General features: G+C 39.4%; 1 protein-coding gene across 2 annotated transcripts in view; it reads left to right on the top strand.

Annotated features, from left to right (window-relative positions):
• The first annotated feature begins 932 nt into the window (after positions 1 to 932).
• The window catches only part of LOC121950979 (enhancer of polycomb homolog 1-like), a 38,495-nt gene continuing 14,074 nt past the window's right edge, over positions 933 to 25,353 (top strand). The window contains exons 1-5 of one of the 2 annotated variants that reach the window (XM_042497131.2): positions 933 to 1,228; positions 5,534 to 5,623; positions 20,481 to 20,640; positions 24,588 to 24,733; positions 24,994 to 25,200. In XM_042497131.2, the coding sequence (XP_042353065.2) occupies positions 20,541 to 20,640; positions 24,588 to 24,733; positions 24,994 to 25,200 (453 nt within the window). In that variant the 5' untranslated portion in view covers positions 933 to 1,228; positions 5,534 to 5,623; positions 20,481 to 20,540. Of the gene's footprint in view, positions 1,229 to 5,533; positions 5,624 to 7,744; positions 8,199 to 20,480; positions 20,641 to 24,587; positions 24,734 to 24,993; positions 25,201 to 25,353 lie in introns of those variants that run through there. The other variant, XM_042497130.2, reaches the window with a different exon arrangement.

Below are 25,353 nucleotides of genomic sequence, written 5' to 3' on the forward strand. Positions count from 1 at the left end.
AGTTCTTGGTTAGAAGCCTGAAATTATTTCTGTGGTTAACACAAGCTCAAGAGATTTTCACATTTTGTTCTACGGCATAAAATACATCAGTAAATACCCCACTCTTTAAAAAGGGGGTTGCAAACAAGTGGCTAACGGAAACTACAGAATGTCATCAAGTCAAACCACGCCGAACACTCCTGTTACAGCTACGTAGTGGTGGCAACGTGATGGAAGTGTAGTTAGTTATAGCCTAGCTTTAGCTTTTTATTTCTGGCGGCTGTGTTTGGGCTTTAAAAATCACAAAAGTGGTGTTTATTTTTGAAGATTATCTCGCTGAACAAAATGTGTAGCATCTCAAACATTTGGTTACCACAGAAGTTATTTTCTGCAATGATCCAAAACCCAATGGAAAAATCTCATAGGCTTTTTGACAAGGTAATCAGGGTGATATTAGCTTCCAGGTTGGACTTCACAAAAATGCCATTTCTGGGGCACTCTATTGGATATATAATTTCTTTGAGGGACAGTTAATAGAAATGAATAGAAAAAACTTAAATAAAATAATACAATCAATAAAAATAAATACTAAAAATGTAATAAATAAAAAAAATTATACATGTAAAAAAGATGAGGACCAAGTCTTAAATTAAGCCTAGCCTGGCTAAAAAAATGTTTGGTGTTTTTTTTAAATTGAAAAAAAAAAACACCGAATAAATAGATGCAAAAGTATCCCTTTAATGGCAAAAAAAATCAAACCCAGCTAAAGAGCTAAAGCCCAGCCTTCATCGTGACACTGTCAGCCAATCACGTTGCGTCCCATCCCCTGTGGAACGTGACGCCACAAGCCCAGGCCTTTCCACAGGTGATTGGTGGCTTCGACTGTCCAATCAGAGCTTGTGTTTTACAGCAAAGTTGTTAACCCCCAACAGTAGCACTTTGGTGTCCACCTCTCTAGTTTCAGCCTGCTTTGCATCGACAGGAAAACACAGACTTTTCATCGACCGATAAACGCTGGTTGACACGGTGGATATAAAGCGGACAGCGGCTTTCCCTGCCAGGACTCCGGTTCACCGTCTGCACATTTTTTTTAATTGTAAAAACCAACTAGAAGAACTAGCTGTGGCTAACGTTTATGTTAGTTCTTGCTAGCTGCGTCGTGTTGCCTGGCGTTTTTTTAACTTCTGACTTGCAGAAATGTTTCCCATCTGTCGTTAAAACCCCAGACGTGTGCTGAGTGCTCGACTTGGTGAGTATTCTCTTCTCCTCTAATGTTTTTTACTTGTAACTTGAACCGGTTGTCGCCAGAAAGGCCCATCCGTGAATAGTGTTTTCTGGCATCAGATGATTTCATACACGCAATCAAATTCCTGGCTGGTCAGCTGGATGCAATTCAGCACTAATACCTCAAGTTCCTCTTCACTTTGTCACCTCTCGAAGCAAGGCGGTTGTGATATTGATCGATTAAGGCAAAAAAAATGTGTTTTTAATGTATAATTCTAGTTCATTAGTTGTTACATTAATGGCAAAACTAGACTGTCGGAAACCTGATGTGTCTGTCAGGGAGGGAGAACATCAGCAGGAGGCGGAGGTGAAGAGTCGATAAGGGCTTTAAAGAAAATTTTGACATCATTTCACAATAGGGGTTTTCACCATCCTGCTTGGAAATGTAACATTGTTGGATCAGAGGCTTAGGGTGTGTGGCTAAACAGTGCCAGGCAGTTCCTGTGGTCTGTCAGGGAACTGCTTGGCCCTGGCCTGCATGGGTCTGAATCCTTCATATCCCCTGCATTATCTGCTGTAACCAACAAAAGATCCCCACCTCAACCCCCCCACCTCTCTCTACATAGACTCAAAAATGGGGCAAGACTTAAGAAACCTCCCTTGAAAGATTAAGTTTGGATGCCCTGCACCCAGCCAGGGATAGAGCTACCTTATAGTGACTAGTTTAAATTTATATTTCCTTATTTACGTCTGTGTAGAGTACTAAAGGATTAGAGTTCACTACAGCAGGTCAACCAGGTAAGCTGTAGCTGAAATCAGAAAAGTACAATAAAAAGGGTTTCCTGTGATTGTGTAAAGTCTCTGGGCATTGTAGGACAAACCCCACCCACACGGGACATTTGTAGGCCAGCACAAAGTATGTGAGGTATGAAAGCACTGTTTGCTAGGCTGAGATCGTCTATCAGTATGATGCAGTATTTCACTAAACTTTAAAAAGCTGAAAAGTCAAGGTCATAAATAATATTATGAAAGACTAAAATGTTTTACCTTTGCTTTTGTCATTTTTGCATAATCATAGGACACTACTGCCCTGACTTCAAGCTCAAATGCCTCTATGGTAGTAATCTTCAAATGAAAGAACATTTTAAGACATTCTCCTACAGTATAGTCTAATACTTATTAGGAATGGGAATCCCCAGAGGCCCCATGACAAAATATGTTTTATTTATTTTTAGGTGCAATTCAGTATTATTATATTTTTTAAAAAACATTTTCAATATGCTGTGATATATTATGATTTATTGGCATTTTCAATTGTAAATTATGTCCTCAAACAAAAGGAAATGTCAACATCTGTTTCATATAATGAGAGTAAGTTTTGAAGACAAATTTTCTTAAGTCAAATTTATTGTAGCAAAATGTATTTAGTGGGTTGAAAATGCAACTGATTTTATTATTTTATCAGGTAACAGGAAAAAATAATTTGTATATTTGTTGGTAATAATTTATATAATTTTAAAAATCTATTCATGATGTATATTGATACAGTATTGCCAGACAAAATATAACAATAATATGATATGATTAGAGTTCACTACAGCAGGTCAGCCAGGTAAGCTGTAACTGAAATCAGAAAAGTACAATAAAAAGGGTTTCCTGTGACTGTGTAAATCACAGGAAACCCCCAACCCATAATATCTGTAACTAAAGGGGAAAACATACCTTAAATAGGATATTAGTTATTTATTTTCAAAAAGAGGGCATCAGTATTATAGTGCAGCAGACACATTGATTGATTTATAGTGTTTTGTAACACTTAGGAACATGCACATACACTATGTGCCACCATCCTGATTTCAGATAGCCATAATAATCTCATGGGCTCAGCTACCAGACAGAACAAGTAAAATGTCTAAAGAAAGCGTACGTGTCAATATTGCAATAGAGAGTACATTACAACATTTCCGAGTGAATTGATATTGTATCACAAGTGAGATTAGGATAAGACATTTTGAGGAATCAATAAATATGTACAAAAGTATTGCTAAATGTCAGTAGGTTTGTCCCAAATGAAAAAAAGCTAGTATGGAAGGATCAATATTCAAATACAAAATCTTCCCCTGGGGTTTCATTTGCCTCATGATCTCAATTCTACTTTGCATAACAGAGCTTCTTCCCGATGATAACTGTACACCAATTTGGATGATTCTCTCTCAGTGAGCGCTCACTGTAGGACAGGAGAGATCCCTTTAGGTACAGGTTACAGTCATTTTTGTTGACGATATGTAAGATTAACAACTCCTCTCCACTGTCTCTCTCTTTACATAAATGAAACCAAAACCCCGAACGATGAAGATGTTTTGGCTGTCATGTCGTATACAGTGTGTGGTCGATACAGAGACCCATAGTGACATTCAGGTGCAACTTTTAGTTTGTCACACTTAAAGCCATCTCTTCTACATTTCTTTTTGATCCAGTGGAAACATAAGACATAAGAGTCTACAGCCACACCAGTGATTTTAAAACTGTATTATTTTAGCCAAATGCTAAAATATTTAGTCGCTAATGTACTCAGAATGTCAACGCTTACATGCTGAAGTGAATCACTAAAATGACTCCCATGTTTACAATTGTCGTTCAGTGTGTTGGCATACTTACATTTACTAGTTAGCATTAAACACAAAGTGCAGCTGAGGCTGATGAAATTTCATTACCTTTGCAGGTGTAGATTGCTGCAGGGGTAGTCAAGTCAATTTCATTTATAGAGCCCATTATCACAAAGCATGGTTTGCCTCAGAGGGCTTTACAGTGTACCGGTAGCGCTAACACAGTAGTTAACATCGCCTTGGTTCACGTGACAAAAAACATTCTGGATTTTTATTGCAGAAGTAAGCTTTGTGGCTACAAAAGTTTCGAAACATATATGTTTAGTTTGATTTTAAAAAAAAACCTATTGACTTTGTGACGAGCAGGATTGGTAAAAGGATAACTCATTTCCAGGTTTTAGGACGACTTTCTAACAATGCTAACAAAGGTAACAGTGCTGACAGAGAACAGTGTTAACCTGGGGGGAATCCGAGGGTAGGGGTCACGCTTCCCTGACAATGCTGTTCCACCACTATGGGTCGGGATGGAGTCATCAGCTTTAACCGTAATAGCGCAATGCAGATCGGCGGTGGTTAGCTCGCCAGTGAGTCATGAACGGCGGGACTTACGTGCATGCATGACCTGCCTGGCTACTAAAATGAAATAACAGAAAAACTCAGATTTCAACGCACACAGAGGGAGTGTGACTTAATTCTCTGCTCTTGATACCATAGAGTGCCCCAGTGATGAGGTTTTTCTGTAGGCCAGCCCAGAAGCTGTTGTCGTCCTGGTTCCTTCGTCAAAAATTCTTTGGGCTTTTTCCATTGGATTTTGGATCATTACAGAAAATAAGCTCTGTGGTAAACAAACATTCATGATACTTAATCTTAATCAACATAATCCTCACAAATGAACACCACATTCAGGATTTTTGAAGCCTAAATGTAAAGTCAAAGTTTACAGGTGGGGTATTTACTGACGAATTTTATGTCATAGAAAGTCTGAAGTTAGTGTTAACCACAGACCCAATTTAAGGCTTCTAACTATAAACCCGTTCAAAAAACCTATTGACTTTGAGACTAGGGAACTGGAGGTTTTGAAATCCTAACGGATATCTGCGTTTTAGGACTCATTACTGGGGTTCTCTATAGTTGTCAAGATATTTAGTTAAAAACCAAAAATGTTGGGATGCCACATTGGCCTGAGGTTAAAACGTGCAACATACAACCACAATGACCCATTTTAAATACGGCTAGGGACTTCTTCTATGTCTAATTCGCCTAATGAGCTGTTTGCCTGCAGTATCAGCTTCACCGTCATCCACAACTTGTTTCTCATCTTAATTGGAATCAGATTGTGTGTGCCTTCTCCCCTCATGTTTTGTGTCATCACAGAAAAAAAGCAAATTGCATCTGGTGGTTGCAAACACAATAAATCTCCTTCGTAGGAATTCACAAAAAAGCAAAAGAGTCCATTTAGCTAAAGCCATGAACACAGCCAGGTGTGGCCGTTGGAGGGTTTACCCAGACAGCACTGCTTAAATTCTAATCAGGTGGTGGACTAATGTTTGCACTTTGCCCCGCCCAGACTACCCCCTGCTACACCTCTTTTTAATCAGCAAGTGTAAAACCTTGAGTTTGTACTGAGTTGTCATAATGTCTTTCCTTTTAAAGCTTTTTGTTCCCATAAACTGCCCCAAAGTTTTGGCTAAATGCTGTTGCTGCTCTTGTCCCTTGGCCCTCAGGTCCTCATGATGCAGTCACTGGAGTTAATGATGAAAAGAGAACCTCGGTTCCCCTGGGTGGACCCTGGCTAAACACAATGTCGACAACAGGTGAGGTGTTTTCATGACTGCAAAACATTATTCTGACCTTGATAGACATTAATTAACACTCTAGATGTCTTTGGCTCTGGTGTTGTTGCATACAAAGCACATTGGCCAATCCATGGCATCTGCTGGGATCACCCAAATGCAACAGTAGACGCACTGATGTAAAGAGCTGGACAGTGTTTTTGATACCAATGTACAGAAAATGGTGTGTGCAGTGTGTTTTTGTACGGCATTCACAGCAGCATGTTGCTGTCCTGAGAGTCAGATCTGGTTGCCTGTGGCACCAGAAGAGGGCGTCATTGTTCATGTGGTGAACATGTTGCCATGGGGCGTTTCGCCTAGAATAAACATTTCTGTATAGTGGGCTGTGGAGGGATCACCACTGATAGGTAAAGTCCCGTGGTTCTGAGTGCTTCTTTCAGGTTAGTCAGTAGGAACAGAGGTATTCTGTGGTATCAAGGCGTTGGCCTGCAGTGGATAACATGGAATTTGTGACTCTTACTCCTGTTAATGAAAGCTTTCCTCCAGTTTTGCACCAAAGCATAAAAAAGCCTTCAGAGTAAAGGTGTATTTCATTGAAACTGAAGAAAGTTTTGAATAAAATAATAACAATTATGAAACAATTTTTAAGCTAATTGTTTGAAGCTTTTTAATGCAATAATTTTGTTAGTTGTTCGTTTTTTTTTAAGGGTAACCTGTTTAATAAACTAGGCAAAACCCATTTAAATATCCCTCTTTGATACCAATGCATGAACTAAAAGGAAGGAAAACAATACAGCAGAATATCCTTGGACAGATGAGCTTTGTGTCTCATGATTTTGAGAGGTTATGATCAAAACAAACGTGAATATGGTGGTATTGATATTTGAAATTCAAATATTGGCTATGTAATCACCCTGTAAGATTAGCAACTTCAAAGTCTGAACACCTACTGCTTTTTGATTACTGCTGCAAATTTTTACAAAAAAAATTGTGTCACTGATTAAACTTTTTTTTTGTTGTTTGATAAATGCAAATCCATCTTCATTTTATATATATATATATATATATATATATATATATATATATATATATATATATATATATATATATATATATATATATATATACACACATACACACACACACACACACACACACACACACACACACACACACACACACACACACAGTACTTTCCAAAAGTCTAAGGCTACTTATCTTTGGTATTTAGCAAGGTTTTATTAACCCAATGTTTTTGTTTATCAGTAGTTGCTTTACTGAAATATGTATTCAGTATAAAAAAATATTTATATGCAAATATTTCAGGGAAAAAACCAAACCAACAACAACAAAAAAAACCCCTACAACTTAAAATGGCTAAAGTTGCAAGTATTTATTGTGAACCCCCTTTTCCCATTTAGCATGCCTTGCACTCTCCTGGGCAGACCATATGAAATTTACCATTTCTTCTGAGTTTTTTGGTGCTTTAATGCATTCAACACGCTCTCTGTATTTCTGTATTCTTTCACATATATACACATTTATCCACATATATGTATGTTTATATTTATATACGCACAAACACACACACATATATACATTTATCCACATATATGTATGTATATATTTATATACACACAAACACACACACATATATACATTTATCCACATATATGTATGTATATATTTATATACACACAAACACACACACACATATATACATTTATCCACATATATGTATGTATATATTTATATACACACAGACACACGTATATATTGATATACTCATTGTAATTTTGCTAAAACAATAAATGTATGGGGAGTGTAAGACTTTTGCACAGTAGTGTACTTTGATTTCTATATTTTATATGTATTTTTGGCTTAGTAATTTTTCATCTAGTACATGAAAGTTGTTTGTTTTTTACGAATTTATAGTGTATTTTGTCTAGATGTTTCATTAATGTGTGCATTTTTTTTTTTTTTAGTTTTTTATATACCTTGCGTACCTCAGCCATGCCTAATGTTAATTTCAATAATTTATGTGCATGTGTGGAGAGGAGTTAGTTTGCAAGAAATGCCCCCTTCCCCCCACCCCCGCAACGCGCAAGCGCTCGGGATCGTGTGGGAATGGTCGGTCCGCGAACTGGGGGTTGGACCGCTCCGAGCGAAACAGAGCAAAAGAGTTTTAAATGTCCGCCATGTTGTCCATGGCGCACTGAACCAACGATAGGGAGCGGAGCGTCGGAAAAAAACAGTCCGAGAGCGAGCGACCAAGATCCGGGCCTTCCCCCGGCTCCGCTGGCGACGCCCTAAATACAAGCTACAACCATTCGATAGTTAGAGTAGAGATAACCGCACAGAAACATCCATGAAAGCTCCACTCGGTACCGTTTTGAATATTAGGAGATCCGATAGATTTATATTGCATCTCGAATTGTGAAAAATGAGTAAATTGTCGTTTCGGGCACGGGCGCTGGACGCTACCAAGCCACTACCCGTCTTCCGTTGTGAGGATTTACCGGATCTACACGAATATGCATCCATTAACCGGGCCGTGCCACAGATGCCTACGGGGATGGAGAAAGAAGAGGAATCGGTATGCTTTTAACCGTCCGAAATGTGAAAATATGTGCTTTCTTTTATTTTTTATTTTTGTATGATCACAGGCGTCCCTCCTTTTTTCCTGCGCAAGCTTTCACAAAATGGCCGCCAATTTTCTCAGGAGAAACACGACGGAATTCTGTGGCAGATGGATTATTTGTGGGACTGTGGCGACTGTTTGGGTAACGCAGGGGTGCATTGTGTCATTATAGCGTAAAATAGCCCGGTTTGGCCGGCTTATTTGGACGTGAGGTGATTTTCTTAGTACAAAGGAGTCATGTGACTTCAGCAATTCCGACATTTTGTCTTGTCTGTCAGGACGGGGCCTTGTGTTGGCGTAATTGCAAAGGACCAGGGCAAGGGGGAGCTGTAGTGATTTCAGATTATATGTGGCATCTGTACTACTACCAGACAGAAATGTCAACACTGCTGCCATGCATTGAGGAGAAACTGAGTTTGGGTCGTCTGGGACAGGACACAGCGCGTGTGTGTTTGTGTCTCTGTTGTTTGTGTTGACATCATTTTCTCTTGTGAAGTGTCACAGCTGGTTGGCTATTAGCATTTTGTCAAAATGATACATCCCTTCATGTTTACTTGCACGGAGGCTGTGGGTTGTCTTCCTTCACTGTATAATGCTGCTGTTGTCATTCAGTTATTGCAACAACCATTATTTGAACAGCAAAATCACCGGTTTAATCACACTGCTTGTGTTTCGGTCAGAGATTCACTGTTTAATCTCACAGGCTTACACCTACCTGGAGAGATTCCTGTTAACATTTTATCCCATGTTGACTTCCACCAGCGAGTCACTCGGGCTGTCACTGTGATAACCAGCTCTCTGGTTTCCCACTGTTGATTTTCAAGATATGAGCATTAAATCACATCCACAAACTAAATCCTCCAGCACATGAACACTGCTGTTCAAAAGTTTGGACGCTGTTAAATTGATGTCTTTTTTTCCCCCCTTAATAAGGTAATGCGGGTTATTTTAGACACCAAATCTGTTACTTACCTCAGAAATAGTTTTGTCTGCAAAAGAAGAAGACTTTAATAATTTAAACTTGTATTTGCGGTGTTGTATGGCAGGGGAGAATTCAGTTGTAACAATTTTCCTCCTCATATTTTAGGGGTTGGGAATCACCAGAGGCCCTGTGATACAATATTATCACGATACAATATTCTTGCAATTTTAAACGTGTTGAGAAATGATGCGTATTGCCATAAATTATGTTGCATTATATTGCAATTTATCAGTCTTTTTCAACTGCATATGGTTTCCTTGAAGGGAAACTTTGTCAATACCTGTTTTTCTCTCAGAAAGTTTTCAGTCCGCTTATTTTTCAGTTATGTTAAATGCAGAAACACTGATCTATTTGTCTGAAAAAGCCATTGATGTTATAATTCTAGAAGGCTATCAAAGTTTAATTTTTATTTTTTATATTAACTATTTCTATAATTTAAAAAATCCATAACAATATGTTATTGCCATACAAAAAAACTGTGATACTCTGCTCTATGATTTATTTTAATTTTTTCCCACCTATGCTAAATATCCCTTGATTTTTCATTTGTTTTCTAGTCTATAAATGTGCAAGTGACCCTTCATCAATACTTGACCGCAACAGTGTATTTTGGTCGTAAATATTTAGGAAAGCGGTTGTCTTTGATTCCTCTGCAGTCTGCTCAGTGGCTGGATTGAAAAGGTTTAAAGTGTGATTTGTCGGTCCACTCTTTCAAACGGCCATGTAGGTTTTCAAATTAACAAATTGAAAAGACATCAGGCCATTTTGGCTATCATTTGGTGAAGCTCTTATTGTATCATAGCAATGTAATTGTGAAAAAAAAACAGTGATATATTCAGGTGAGTCTTCAGCTGAGGCAGGTAAAAAAAACAAACAAAGTCTGCCTCCTGCCATTGGTTTTGCGGGATGATGTGTAGCTACCTGTAGGATGCAGAAGGTTGCTTTTAAACCAGACCCATGGGAAATTTGTACTTTCGTTCTTTTCATGTCATTCATCAGACATCTGGATTCTCGAGGCTAGACGTCGGCTTCTCCCAGAGTTGTTTTTTGCAGCTGACCCAGCAGTCTTGACTGATATTTAAATATAAGAGCAAGTAAATGGGGAATATCACTCCAGACGTCCCCAGCGGATACTGTTATTATTCACTGAAAGTATTTTGCAGCCAGTCTGCCTCCCCGCTCTTGCAGTGGCTCGGTGTCAGGGGTTCAGTGTGTCAGATGGCACAGCAGGCTGGCAGACCAGCGGCACGTGGCGCTCAGGAGGAGATCAGGGCATCGGGAGGAGGAGGAAGAGGAAGAGGGGGGTTGCTGTCACTTCAAAGTCTGTGTTCTGCTCAGCTGGAGTGCTCGGTTATGTAACGTTCATATTATCATAAGAGGTAGGCCAAGGCCTGCTGCATGCCAACCGCTCTGTGTTTGGAGTCGTCTTTTATGAGTTTCTATGTCAGCTGTCGAACTGAGATATGTTTTGGGTCATTGTTTGTAGATGCTGTAGCTCATGCGTCTTCAAATAAGTCTGTCAGCGCACAAGTGTGGTGTTGTTGCTTTATCGTGTTTGTGTTACATCTAGGAATGTCTAGATCAGATCACAAGGATCCGTATCGGGCCAGATCAACGAATTTTTTAATTGATCGCGATTGGTTATTTTTAGCACACACCTCGCCTGATCGTTTGCTTACGTCGGCTGTGACAAAGGTGTCGTAAACGGAAAGCATGATTTGTGGGAGGTATTCAGGTGTAATTGTTATGCTGCTACTCCAATAAGTGGAAACTTTGGTTTTCAGGTTCACTCCACTTTTAGTAGATTTAGTTGATTTTTTTTATTTTTTTATTTTTTGGTTCATTTTTACTGAACTAGTTTTACTGAAATGCTGTAATAAGCAGCATTGCGACCGATTTTTATTTGTAGTGATTGGCAATGTTAAAGTTAAGCTTTAGCACTACTTTGAAGTGGAATTTTGATTATATTACTTTATTTTGTTGGGGAAAAACAAGTGCTGCACAAAGTGTATTTTTAACAAGAGATATAAAAAAAAATGGTGTGTTTACTTTATTTTAAAAAAAGGAGAGAGAGAAAAAACCCAATGGAACTGTGTGGACGCAGACACTTTTTTATTGTATTGCATTATAGAGCTATTAAACTGTCAAGCATATATACTGGATGATTTTAACAAGTTTGAAATACTATGAAGTGTGAATTGTGCAGCCGTATTATCCAGGTAAATACAAGTATTGGATCGGGACCGGGTATCGGCAGATACTCAATATCAAATGACGCAGAATGGGGGCAAAAAAACATGATCTGGACATCCCTAGTTGCATCCCTGATTCTCCACTCATTGATGTAAACAGAGGATAGCGTCTAGAGATGCTTGACCCACTGAGCTTGCAGCAGCCTCAGCCACATTGACAACCCCCTCAGTGTTGCGTGGTCTGCAGGGTGACTGTGTGGTGACTCTGTACTTCCTGACTCTGCTAGTAAAGAGCTGGGAGCCATTTGTAGGTTCAGACCGCTCTCTGTGCTACAATTGGTGCTGCTTGTTTGCACCATTTACTAAGCACAAGACTGCATGCTTGCTTTCTCTGCTGCTGGACCTGCCCCTCAGGAATCAGTCCAGCATGTGGTTTTATAATTTACAGGCAGTGTGCATATGCAGCGTTGCTTGACTGAGGAGCCGTCATCGCTGAAACTCCCTCAGCACGTGCGGCTTGTTTGTTTTGGGCCAGACACTTTGTCTTGTGTTTACGTTTGGGTGAAAGTGAGGTCAATGTCTGCGGCCCTGGTGGGAACCCACAGGCATCTGTTGTGTTTGCCTCTCTGCCAGACACAGTTCTTGAACTTGTGCGCGCACACACACTCACAGACACACACTCTGGCAGGCCACCAGTTTGTCGATATGTAGCCTTGCTGGGTGGGAATGTGGGGCATGTCACCTGTCCAAAGTCTGTGCAGCCTATATGCTGTGAAACTGAAAGTTGCCTTTGTCAGCTGTTTTTTCTCCCCCTTTTCCCTTCACTGTTGACAGTTTGGTATTGATGTGTATGTGGGCAGTGTGGGAATTTAACACCAGCCTCCAGGCAGGTTCTTGAATCTAACCCCACAGCTAGTTTGCCAGCGAGGCAAGCCTCAGCTGAAACAACTTCTGGGAATGACTGGTGTATTTAAGAGTTTTCCAGTCATTGGCCCACGGGTAGACTTTTTTACGTTCCATGTTTGTGAGTCATCGGTTTCACTTTATTATGCAATAGTGGACCCACACTCAAAGTTGAAAAAATAACCTTTTCTGTCTTCGTTAACCCTGTGGAACTTGGATCAACATCCTTTTCCTTGTGTTGCGTTCACACGCCTTTCACAAGCTATTTGACCCTTTGAGACCTGAGTAAATTTGTTTAATTTCTATGTAAAACATGGGGGAAAGGAAATGACCAAATTGGCAACAAAAAAAAGCCTCACAAAGTGCAAGAAAATACTTTAAAAACTTTTTCTAGTCCCTAAAAATTATTAGAAAATTATCTTAAAAAAAAGGAAAAATATAATAAAATATATCAAGTAATTATATACATATGCACTCTGTGTGTGTGTGTGTGTGTGTGTGTGTGTGTGTATATATATATATATATATATATATATATATATATATATATATATATATATATATATATATATATTTTTATTTTTTTTTTTATTTTCAGGTAATTTCCTTATAACTTTATTGCTTATTTTTTGCTCTCAAGTCATGATCAGTAACTTCACAAGCTGCCAGGCTGAGCTGGAATCTAGTAGACGCCATCAAAAGTGAAATCTGATGTCTGCTGTTGATTCCCCACCCTCCTTACACTGGGTGTTAAAAACCATCCTCTCCCACACGGTGCATAACAACTGCTTTGTACTGTAGCTATGCGTCCCTCGACAGCCCTACCCGACGAGCCCCTGCGGCTGTCCATCATGTTAAGTGGCATTTACAGTGTCTGGGACAGTAGCTGTCAGGGGCGAGACTGGGGAAGGTGGAGGAGGCTCTGGCTGCCTCAGCAGACTTGACAGTGATCGATGTGGTCATTTTAGAGGGCTATTTCTGGACTCTGTGTGCATGTGTGAGAAAGCGAGAGCAAGAGGGAAAAGTTTGTGTGTGAGGGCACCAGCTAATGCTCTGTATTCTGACTGTTCACCTCAATCTAAGTCTATTTATTCTCAGGCAAATAGCGGTGGCTGGGAAAGTAAACAAACACATCGCTTGATTATGTTTGGCAGCCTGTGTGTTTTTGCTGGAGGCTGTTTGATTTTTATGAGTTTTTGCCTCATTGTAGAGAGGCCCGAGGACGTTGATGCGGAGGTTTAGGCGTTCGCCGGGGGGAATGATTCAGTGGGAATTGGATAGGAACATGAAGGTTACACAAGCGTGCATGCACAGAAGGGGTCGCAGTAAATGCTACAGATAGGTTGGATGTGTACAAGTTTTGAGATGCCTTAGGGAGGCACTGATAATAAAACTGAAAAGTTTGTCCACAGCAGCTTCTCCAGCTACATCCTTAGAACAGATCGCCAGAGCACATGGCGCTATGAATGTAAAATACAATCACTTGCCTCGGGTACAACAGACTGTGTGGAATATTATTGGCCCCAAAGGTCCAAATGGTGGTGATGAACGCGACGCTCAGGGACACAATAAAATAGATCTGATACAGTCGTATCAAAGTGATACAGATGATAACAAACAACAAAACAGTATGCTGAAGGTCACTCATTATAAAGTTTACTTTTCTGCCTCTGTGGCATCTTTTTTTGTTGATGGTGAAAGTAAGAGTTACCAGTTTAATTAATAGGTCGCAATATATAACCAGTTATTTTTTTTTTTGTATTCTGAGGAAGTACTGTCTAAAACAATCTGTAAAGATGATTAAAACCTTCAAAAATTACACTTTTCACAAACTGTAGGTACTTATTTTGAAAATGTATAATTGCGTCCATATATAATAACACTGTTTTATGTATGCATGTTCAACCTATAATTACATGTTTACAAGAATACATCACGTTTCTAACTAAAAATCACCTAAAACAGGCTGTTCACATTTTTTTTCAGTCTTGGTTAGAGGGTGGAAAAGCTGTTTCTCTACTGTGAATGCAGTGCTGTGTATGAAATCATACACGACTATAGATCATATGGAATGGGATAGTACTAAATGCATAGTACTGAATGTAGCAGAATCCTGATTTGTGTCTATAGGGTCTTAGTGAAAGGACCCTCCAGTTAAAAACCATTGTAGCTTTGACTACATGCATATCAGGGTTGGGAATGTGCACCAGCTAAATTCTGGTAAAATGTGCAAGTGGTTGTTGGATTTGCTTCACTTACCAGCCAAAAAAAACCCAAAACAATCAAACAATGGTAATCTATTGAGTGGCTTGTAGATTTTGGAAGCCACAGTAGCAGGTGGACAAAAAAGTTAATTTCCAAACTTAATTTATATGCAAACTATTATGCTTCTATGTTTCCAAATATAATGATATTCTGAATTTCATTCAGGTTATGTAAACAGCATATTCAATTTGGATATTTGGAATTAAGCATTCTTCCAGATGAAGCATTTTCTGATGAGATGTGGGATATGCGTGTGATTATTAACTGTTAAGAGCATGGTTTGGACATGCAAACAGCGCATTCTGAACATGCACCTTAATTGTTGTTTTTATGGCATTTTGTGACACATAGCCTTTTGCCTATGTATGGTCAGCTCTGTGCATTGTCATGGATGTGTTGTAACAACCCAACAGTTTGCAAGGCTGGGGTAGAAATGCATGCCCAATAGAAAAGCCCATATTTTGGGTTGGAAGAAGAAAACTGAAAGACTTGGATATCAACAGGTTTTTGGATATATGCATAAATCACAATGTCAACTGTTTCAAGGTTGTTGAAGGAGTGAAAGAGGGAGGCTGTGGTCACACAGATGAATACGTCCGCCAACAGTGGAAAACAATCTTACTTTAATGCCTACAAGTAAAATGGCATACATGGCTCCACTTACTCATATTTTGATGTGATAAATGACATATTAGGGCACATTAACCAGAGTATTTAGTGCATGTAAAGGTAGTGATTGAAACATTTTGTGAAGTGATAACACACACTGATTTGTGCTCTGCGTTGATTTACTTCAGTATTGCCGCATGTCTTTCTGAGAAGCTGCACAACTCACCTGATGTAACCCAGTGAAAACTGTTTGCTGCCATTATGTTCCCGTTCTTCCTCCTGGCCATGATGTGGTGCCAAGGGAAGCTTACATTAAAAACAAATCCAGCTAACATTAAGCACTAAGCTGACCTATAAAACCAGCTTACATAAATGTTACAGTAGAACATTTTTCTCTGATTTAATGAAACTGCTCAGTCTACCAGTAGACAAAACAACAATTTGTTGTTCATAAGTTGTCGTTAAATGATGTTAATACTCATCTCAGGATGCAGTGCAAATACAGTGCTGTTCTGTTAAAGGAATAGTTCACCCCCAAATCAAAAATGCATATTTTCCCTTTTCTCTGTGCTGCTATGTATCAATCTAGATTTTTTTTTATGCAAGTTATCAAGTGTTGGAGATGTAGGCCGTAGAGATGTCTACTGTCTCTCAAATGTGATGGAATTAGAAGGCACTCAGCCTGTGGTGCTCAAAAACGCCAAAAAATACACTTGGAGAAACTGAAACGCAATGTCTATTTAAGATATTCCACAGACCTTGTGAGTAGTTTCATGTAAGTACTATTTTCTTTGTATCGAACTACAACTGCCTAACATATCACTGTGCAAAAGTAGGGAGTGCATCTACTGCTAGCTCATGTAGCATGACAGAGCCAGCTAAAGTTACAGCTCAGCCGAGGAGTACGCCATTAATGTTAAGCTCTCACGCGGCCATGAGTATGATCCTATTGTCAATGCGTTGATGCCCTTACTAAATTTCCCATGTGGGTATTATATCTTTTACATGGTTTGTTAGTGGAAGTTGTTGAGAATTAACTTTGTTAACTTTGTTTTCTACACATTCATTAATTTGTGACAGCGACAACAGTATCAGCATTTGCCTCAACGTAGTCATTTGAATTTTTGGAGCTGAACCATTCATTAGTAGCGCTGTTGAAATACATGTATACTGTTTAATTATTGGGAGCATCACATTCTTGGAGCGCGGAGCGCACTCTGTGCAAGTCTGAGCAGCAGAGTGCAACTAAAACTGCTCATTGACTGAAATAAAATGTCTATCTCTTAGAACTTTGCTTTTGTCGTAGTGTTGTCCATTGTATTTCCAACCTACTTTTGATTAAATCAGGTGTGTACCCATGGAAGTCACACACCATGCTGTCCAGCGCTGGGTCTAAAAGTTTTCTTACGCTTGCCTCTGCAGCAGCTGCTCCTCTGATCTGATCTGATCAGCTCTGATCGATTGAACCGTAAATTGATGGACTGATCACCTCTCCACCCCATGACTCAAACTCAGCAAATTCAGAGAGAGGACATAGAATGATCTCAATAACTTTGCTGAGAGCAGATAACTGCTGCTAGCAGTAATAATAGAAGTGATTTGATAAGCTGGTCAGTTGCACACTGCAGTTGACCATTCAGGCGTGTTGATGGCTAAACAGACATAGCCATAATGTTAGCCTGCGATTGTCACCCATGAAAAATAAACGGTGACTTATTACGTGTTGGTTGCAGAATTGAGTTTACAAGTTAAACTGCATTTGGGGTAACTATGTGAACTTTGCAAACCTCATGACATTTCAAATCAAATTCAGACTGGTGACCCCCGAAGAAAGTGGACTGCTTATGTTGAATCTAAATGAAGCTCTTCAGTACTTGCTAACATAGTGTAACCTCACATGCATGCATTGCACAACAGTGACTATGGCATGGCTGCCTTGTAGTGGCTATTTTTGCAGTCAGTTGCTTTCTATAGAAAAAGACCATTTCACACAGTGTCACACTCATTCCTTTAAGCACTCTCAAATACTTTCTTTCTGACTCATTCACTCACTCTGTCTACATTCCTAAGGCAAAGATATCCCCCACCCCCTTACTATCCCTGTGTCTCTGACAGCCGCAGGGAAAACAATAAATACACACCTTCTCCCCAGAGAGCTGCTGTATGAGTCCGGCAGCACGCTGCCTTGTTGACAGACTGCCTGCCAGTGGCTCAGCGCCCAGCTCTGGGCCAAAGGCTCTACTACTACGACTGACTGGGACTGTTCAGACAAGCAGCCCGCCAGCAAACCAGTTAGTCAGCCATCCAGCCAGTCTGCCTTCCTTCCGGCACATTACCCCTCAACGGGCTTGGCAGCGACATGCTCTCGTCGCACTTTTGGCGGGTAGATAAGGCCAACTGACAGAAACGGTGTCAGGTTTTCCACTTTGTGCTCTGGAGATGATAATGATTAGATAGCAGGTTCAGATTTTTACTGTCCAGCTTCGACAAATCACTCTAGGCTAACTCTTATGACTGTGAAAAATGACGCGCATTTGCGTATAAAAATTAGGAGCTTCATGAATGCATAGATTTCAACATGAAAACTTAAAGACACAATATTAAAAACTCTATCTAGCAGCATAGATTTAGCATAGAATGTTTGTATGAGAGCCTGACCAATAATTTTGAGGCCGATTCTGATATTGGAGAGTAAAATTTCAGTTCGATTATAGTCTGAGATGAACTCAAATATTTTAGTTATCGTCAGGACTTACAGAGCACTGTCTTTATACAGCACCCTAAGTTCTTTATTAGTTATTTCAAGATAGAAAAATGGGACCTCTCCTCTATAAAAGGATAGAGTAAAAATGGGACTGTTGTGCCTGTATGTTGTCAGATATCCTTAAGTCAAAAGTCAGTCATTGCCAGAAATATTGATTTTTTTTTTTGTCCAGCAACACAAAATTCAAAGAATAAAGACATTTCTCTCACAATTTAGTGGTGTTTTTTAATTTACAAGGGATGCAGGTAATATGCGTTATACTTCTCATGAATATAATCCAATAAATCTTATTTGAAAATCAGATTCAATCACAACTGTATAATTCCTCGAATTTCGCCCATCTATCTGAAGCTGTTTCTGCCAGCTCAATTTTGGCCGTTTAAAGGCTTTTTTCAGTGCTACTAAAATCAGTACATGGATGCACTAAAGTTGTTGGAAGAGCTGATTTGACCACAGCAAACACATATGATAAGCAGGAGTGACATGATGGTTGTCAGTGACAGAATGATATAAGTTTAACTGAAAAGTTAAATAGAAGTGGTTGGATTGTGAACTTCCCAGCAATGTATTTCACAAACTAGTGTGCAACTAACTGTAAAGACACTGCTGCTCCATGTACACTCTGCTGGCGCTGAGTCTTGTAGCACTAAGATGGCCTTCATTTCCCATCATACCTGCCAGGTGCTGGACTAGTGTCTTGTGAGGACTTAAAGTTTGTGTTCCAAAATGCTAATTTTGACTTTTGATTAGTGTTTGTAATGCATCTGTTCAGAACATGGTGACTTATGTTGGTATTTGTAATTTTTGTGCTGGTTGGTAGTTTGTACCACTAGTGAGGTGACTGTTCTTAAGTCCAGCTTTGTTTCATTGCAGTGACGAGAACATCAAGCATCTCAGTGTCTGCAGTGTAATAGTTAAGAGGACAGTGTGCCCTGCTAGATGAACTATAATGTGGCATCAATTGTAAGTGTTATCAGTATTCATATAAAAAAAGAAGGTGTCATATCAGTGCATATTGGAGAACAAATGCGGATGCAGTATATCTGTGATAATCCAATATTGACATATTTTTAATATGGTTCTGTTCACCTGGTGGTCTTGTTTTGTTCCTGTACAAAGGTGATTTTCATAGATTGTCATGTACTGGAGGATAAATGTTTCCCATTGTGTAACTGAATGACTTTCCGTTTCCTTACTGTGTAACTGAATGTCAGTTTCCTTCCGCAATTCAAGTTTACAGATGCATACATTTGGTATGATTTGATTTCATGACAACCTTAAGTTTTGACATGGGTAAACCATGTCTTGGATTGTTAAGTTTGTTGCAGCCCTGTATGAAGATCCAGCTTTTGCTTTAAAGGACCAACATATTTAGTCCAGTTTTTATAAGTTTTTATTTTGAATATTACAACAATAGAATGAATCAACCTGCCGTACAGGCTGGTGTTTGCTTTGACTCTAAAGATTGAATCTGATCACTGTGATGACAACTGGCCATTCTTTTGAATTGCAGAGAAATGATCACATCTTACCGGCACAGGAGTTATGCTATGTTCTGCCGTGGACAGAGGCTGCAGCAAAACATATTTTAGCCACCAAGAAGAAAAACAAATTCAATATTCAGTGCTATATTTTGAATATTTTAACCACTTAATGTAACACACTGTGATTGAAACAGCAGTAGACCAGCAGACCAGACGTTCCCCGTCGTGATTTGCTGTTTACTTTTTATGTAGACCTATATAGATGTTTGTCAGTTTCAATAATAATAATGATAATAATAATAATAATAAAAACATCAGGCATGTTTGCATGTTTGGGAATTTAAAAAGTCATGTGGTGATATAATCAACCTACAGTGACTTCTTTTAACAAGCACGTAAAGTAAACAAACAACTTTTGACCCCCCTTACTTTTGTTTTTCTTGTGTTGTTTGTTCGTTTGCTGTGACTGTGACCCAGAGACATTGTATGTATGTAGGACATTTTTGCATTGAAACAAACTTGACAGGGCTCTTTGATGGACAAACTGCGTCATGTTCACTGTAAATTACCTCAAACCTACTTGACATTCCTCGACTGCAATTTGTTGTTACTCATGGCAGGCGTATACACTGATTGAGTACACATTTGCATATCAGCCATGCCTATTTATGCTGCTCAATTTAAGCTGCTTTTTGCTTCTCAGATTCTTTTATAGCAGAGCCTTTTTTCCAAAAAATCCAACTCTGTAACTATATTCAATAAACGGTCAGTGTCAGAGCTGTAGGTGACTATAATGTCGGGTCCAGATTTAGTTTTAAAATAGTTTTTAAAACAATGTGCCTCCAGCTTTTTTTTTTTTTTTTTTTTAATCTTGTATTCTAGCTTTATATGAACTTGATGGTTTCCAGAACAATATTCTTCTGTTGTACTGAATTAGTTTTGTATTTTGTTTAACACCAAAGTTCGTATATAATCTGTAGTAAGAACATATTCATGCTCAGCGGTCCAGGTGTCTCACCTCTGTCTGTGTCCCTGCAGGAACACCATCTCCAGCGGGCCATCTCGGCACAGCAGGTATATGGCGAGAAACGGGACAACATGGTCATCCCGGTCCCCGAGGCAGAGAGCAACATCACCTACTACGAATCCCTCTACCCTGGGGACTACAAGATGCCAAAGCAGCTAATTCACATACAGCGTAAGTGGGCTTCTCTAATGGCAAATTTGTGATGGTGAACGCAGAGAAAATGAGTTTGATGTAGCAGATTAGGGCCCTCGGCTGTTTCATTAGGCTGTTAAGAGTGTTTCCTTCAATTTTTTTGGATGCATTAAATGACACTCGGGGGCTGTTGATCAAAATTAATAGTGGCAATAATTATAATATTCCACATTAGTGTACTTTATGTATAAACATCTCTCTAGACTGCTATCATTTCATTAGATCAACTGCTATACTATAAAGCAGAGTGTAAAGAGTTTCCTCCAGAACTCAGTGACTTAAAGAAAAAAAGGTGGTATTAAAAGTAAAACAGTTAATCATCGTGGGGTTTTTTTTTCGGCTGTAAGAACTTGACTTATTTGACTTTGTAAATATAGTAGTAGTAGTAGTAGTATAGTAGTATAGTATAGTATAAAATGGCGAGTCCATCCAGTGATTCAAGAGTCCACAGGTAGAAAAGGGGGTCTGTTCAGAGGCAGCTATTCATCCATTTAATGGCATCAGGCATGTGTTTTATGAGCTTTTACTGAGTTGTCACATGTTTGTCAAAGTAAATGGGTTTGTGAGATTGCCCAGTTCAGTAATGATATCAAAGAAAATGAGTTTGCTAGATTGCTTAGTTCAGTAACCATGTCGGTGTCACAAATGGTTGCCATGATTGTTTCTCAAAGGGAAGCAATTTGCTTTACCCTACACGCAGACACCGTTATCAGTTGAAAGCTGAAATGACAAATGTTTTGTCTTGTCACATTGCTGTCTGAATAATTTCAAGGTTTCCTCAGAGGTCTAGACAGTCTGAAATGTGTAGAAAATTCAGTGTTGATTGTTTCCAGCTTTTGAAAGTGCAGCGTTTGTTTCAAAATATCTAGAATCAACAAAAGGATTTCAGCTGTCAGGTTGTTAGCAGGCCCCATTTACTGTCATTTTGTAAGGTGATGGTTAATAACTCCAGCAATAACACAAGTCTGCACAAAAATACAGACATTTAAAATGGGAAAACTCTGCAAAATCAAATATAATCGGCCTCATCACAGAGCTTGCTGTTTTCGGTCAGTATCCCCTCTGTCGTACTCAGTTGCCTTGATGGCAGCTCAGGATGGAAGTGATTTGCATTAACTAAATTATAACTGAGGTTATCATTTTAAAGATAAAGCGGCTAGACACTGGTCTGTATATCGTTTGCTATGTAATTGTAAGCACAGTAGCCGTGCATGTCTGATAGAAGCTAGTTTGATTTGATTTCGGCAAATGAGGCGATGTTCCTGTTGTGAGTTTTGAGGCAGCTCTTGAGAGTCAGAAAGGAAATGAGTTGGTTTGAATTGGCCTGACACGGTATGACATGACTGTCTGAGGCTTGGGACGAACTAGCCAAAGCACACTGAGTGGAAAGCTTTTTACATTTTTGTGTCTTTTGAGTCAGAAATATGCTCACACTCTAGACCATTAGGAAAGGGCAGAGAGTCACATTTTCTGGTTCAACTAAAATTATACTGGTGTATCTTTGACCTGCAGAAATATTCAGTGTGCATTATTAAGCTCTATACACATTAATGCAGACTCCATTAAATTGTCTGATGAAGTGTCGGGTCAGGCTGTGAGTTACCGGGTTGGATGTGACTGAATGCACCAAACTCCACACAACAAACCTATAGTGTTAGTTCCAGTCAGTCCTCATGCTTTCAGTTGTTTGGGAAGGGCAAATCTGGTGTAATTATGCCTGATAATCATCTAGTGTGTCCCTAACCTCATGATCCAACAGATGCTGGGTGGGCTGCACTCTTTAAACACTTATTTTTTCCAGTTAAGTGTGGGCCATTAGTCCTGCGTAGTTTAATGAATATTATATCTTCAGTTAAGACTTTTGAGGAGAAACACTCTGTTTTTGGCTTTTGGATGCTGCAAAGTTTTGACAGTTTACTGGGTGACTGTCAAAGTCTTTGTTGCACATCAGTCCCCACAGTGTGTTTTGTTTTTACAGTGCCGATGATAATGGTGTTTCCCACAGGATTAGAATCTATGTGTGGTGGTAGCTGAAGACATTTTTTGGGTCCTTGAAGGCAGCACAGCCAAGAACTCTTGATGAGATCAGCAGCTGTTTGCGGGGTGGTTAACTGGTAAACCAGTCAGATCAGACTGATGGATTAGAGGAACAGTTGCTGCAGAGGCAAGTGAATAGAAACTGGCGTTCTACTGCTTGGTCTGTGCCCAGACTTTGCTCTGTGCTCCAAGATCGGGGTGCAGTGAAAAAATGAACAGTTTATGTTATAATAGTCCTTCCAGTGAATGGTCCAGCTTCAAAAAATAGAAAATAAGTGCGTGGCTCCAGATGTTTTAATCGTAGTGGGTTGCCACAGATAAATGAATGTGTGGGAAACCCTGAATTAGACAGGGTATGTTGCTTCATTGTTTTATAGCTTATTTTCAGTAATATATTCAGACTGTTTCTGAGTTTCTCCTAGTTGCTTTTTTGTTTTGATCCAAGACATTTTTCTTTGGTCAAAGTTGTGTGCAGACAAGTCTAACTCTTGTTTTTTTTAGTTTTCCTGAAGCAGTTGTGCTCTTATATTGCTAAAATGTTTAAATCCACAAGAACATTGTTGGTTACAGTTCTGGAAAATAGAAAGCTATTTAAAAATGTGCATATTGTTTCATTTTGTCATTGTGTGTCATAGTTGGACAGTTTGGTCAATGCCTGTAAGCAGTCTGGCAGTAAATGCTTTAATTTTAAACTTAGACTTGTTTTATTTTGTGGTGAATATATATGTTTAGGACAATTTTGTTTTTTCATACATCAGGCTGCATATTAATCCTGCAGTGCTAACAACTTGAACATTAAAATAGTTAAATACCCATTAAATGATCCGATTAAATGAACGATAATCTTAATTCAGAGTAAAGGATGTACTGTATGCATCTCTTTGTACATTGGTTATATGAATTGCCTGCACTCAAACTGACACCGAAAACACTGAATGTGTGCTGAATGACTTCTTTAGAGTGTGGTAAACACTGGCCTTGACAGTCCTATTGCCAAGCAACCATCTGTCTTTACCTGTCTGTATGTGAGGAGGCTGCATCTCTTTTGAATTCAACTGTCTTATTTGATATGAAAGGGAATTGTGAGTTGGGATTTGTTAGCCACTGTAGGTTGAGCGCAATAATTTTACTTTCCTTCTGTAATTTGATTGATTAAAGTGAGTTTTGGAGCCAACACTAACTAAAAGTTAGGGTTCATAGAAAGTCTGTATTTGGCTTTTCAAAGGGTTTGTTCAGAAGGCACGTTAAGTGAACTTGGCTGGAAACAGGCTTGACAGTGTTTTAGTAATGCTGCACGCAGTGCCTTCGGTCATTACCAGACCAATTAAGCTGAATTCTGACTTTTAACGGTCAGTTTGCTGTGGAGTCAGAGCAGAGAGGTCATGTTCACCGCATCACTTTGAAGTTCTGCATCAAATAAGTGCCAGAATGTGAACGACTTCATCTTCATATCTGATCACCAACTCTTGAGTGAACCCATGTGGCAAAAAATGCACATTCGCACAACCCTCTAGTATCACTGATTCTTAGTACTAATTTTACATCACTATGGATGAAAGGATAAACTAAACACCAAAATGCTTGACTTGAAATAAAGTTAAGAATGTGAGGGCAGTGGTAGCAAATGCGTATCTGGATATGTCGATTGCAAAAGAGAGAAAAAGAATGCATGACAGTGAACATTTTGAAGGAACAGGACTTGGAATGGTAATTTAAAAAAACAACACAGTGGATATGTTAATCCTTAAAAGCTGAATCCTTTTCCCATCATCCACAACTTTTCCCACAACCTTAATGTTTTTTTATTTGTTTTTACATTGATTACTGATCTGCAGCGTTTAATCTGCCTCAACTATCCGTGTCTTAAGTCTGTCTCCTCTTCTCTGCAGCTTTCAGCTTGGACACAGAGCAGCCCGACTACGACCTGGACTCAGAGGACGATGCATTTGTCAACAAGCTGAAAAAGAAGATGGAGATCAGCTTCTTGCAGTTTGAGGAGATGATTGACCGGCTGGAGAAAGGCAGTGGACAGCAGGTCTGCTTTGTTTGTGTCTCCCCCTGCTCCCAGAACACTCCCTGCTCCCAGCTGTAAAGAAAGGCCCATGAAATAACCCACAAAGCAATGCAAAATAAGCTTTTGAAAAAATAAAATAAAATACCTGCATTAAATAGTAGGTAATGCAAATTTGAAACCATTAATGGTAAGGCACCATCAGCATGAAAGCCCTCTCACCCTCACAGCTGTGTAAATACATTTTTATCTATAAAATGTAACTTCTGTTTTGTATCTTTTAGCTTGTGAGCCTCCCCGAGGCCAAACTGCTCCTAAAGGAGGACGACGAGCTCATCAAGGAGGTCTTTGACTACTGGAGCCGCAAGAGGAAAAACAGCAGGGCCAACTGTCTCATCCACAATGTCAAGCAGGAGAAACGGGACGGCTCCAGCACCAGTGACCCCTACGTGGCCTTCCGACGGCGCACTGAGAAGATGCAAACCAGGAAGGTTGGTAGTCTTTACAATCAGAGCTGTATTGGCAGTTTGTGTGTGGCTGTGATCTTGACCGTTGATAATGTCACACCAGATCTGTCCCTCTGTTGGTTGTGATTTTTTTAAATTCAAAGTTAATGATGGCAGATCAAGACATCCTCTGTCCCG

Source organism: Plectropomus leopardus, chromosome 12, assembly GCF_026936395.1.
Source record: "Plectropomus leopardus strain MGB_pleo_1.0 chromosome 12, ASM2693639v1, whole genome shotgun sequence".
NCBI classification, from domain to species: domain Eukaryota; kingdom Metazoa; phylum Chordata; class Actinopteri; order Perciformes; family Serranidae; genus Plectropomus; species Plectropomus leopardus.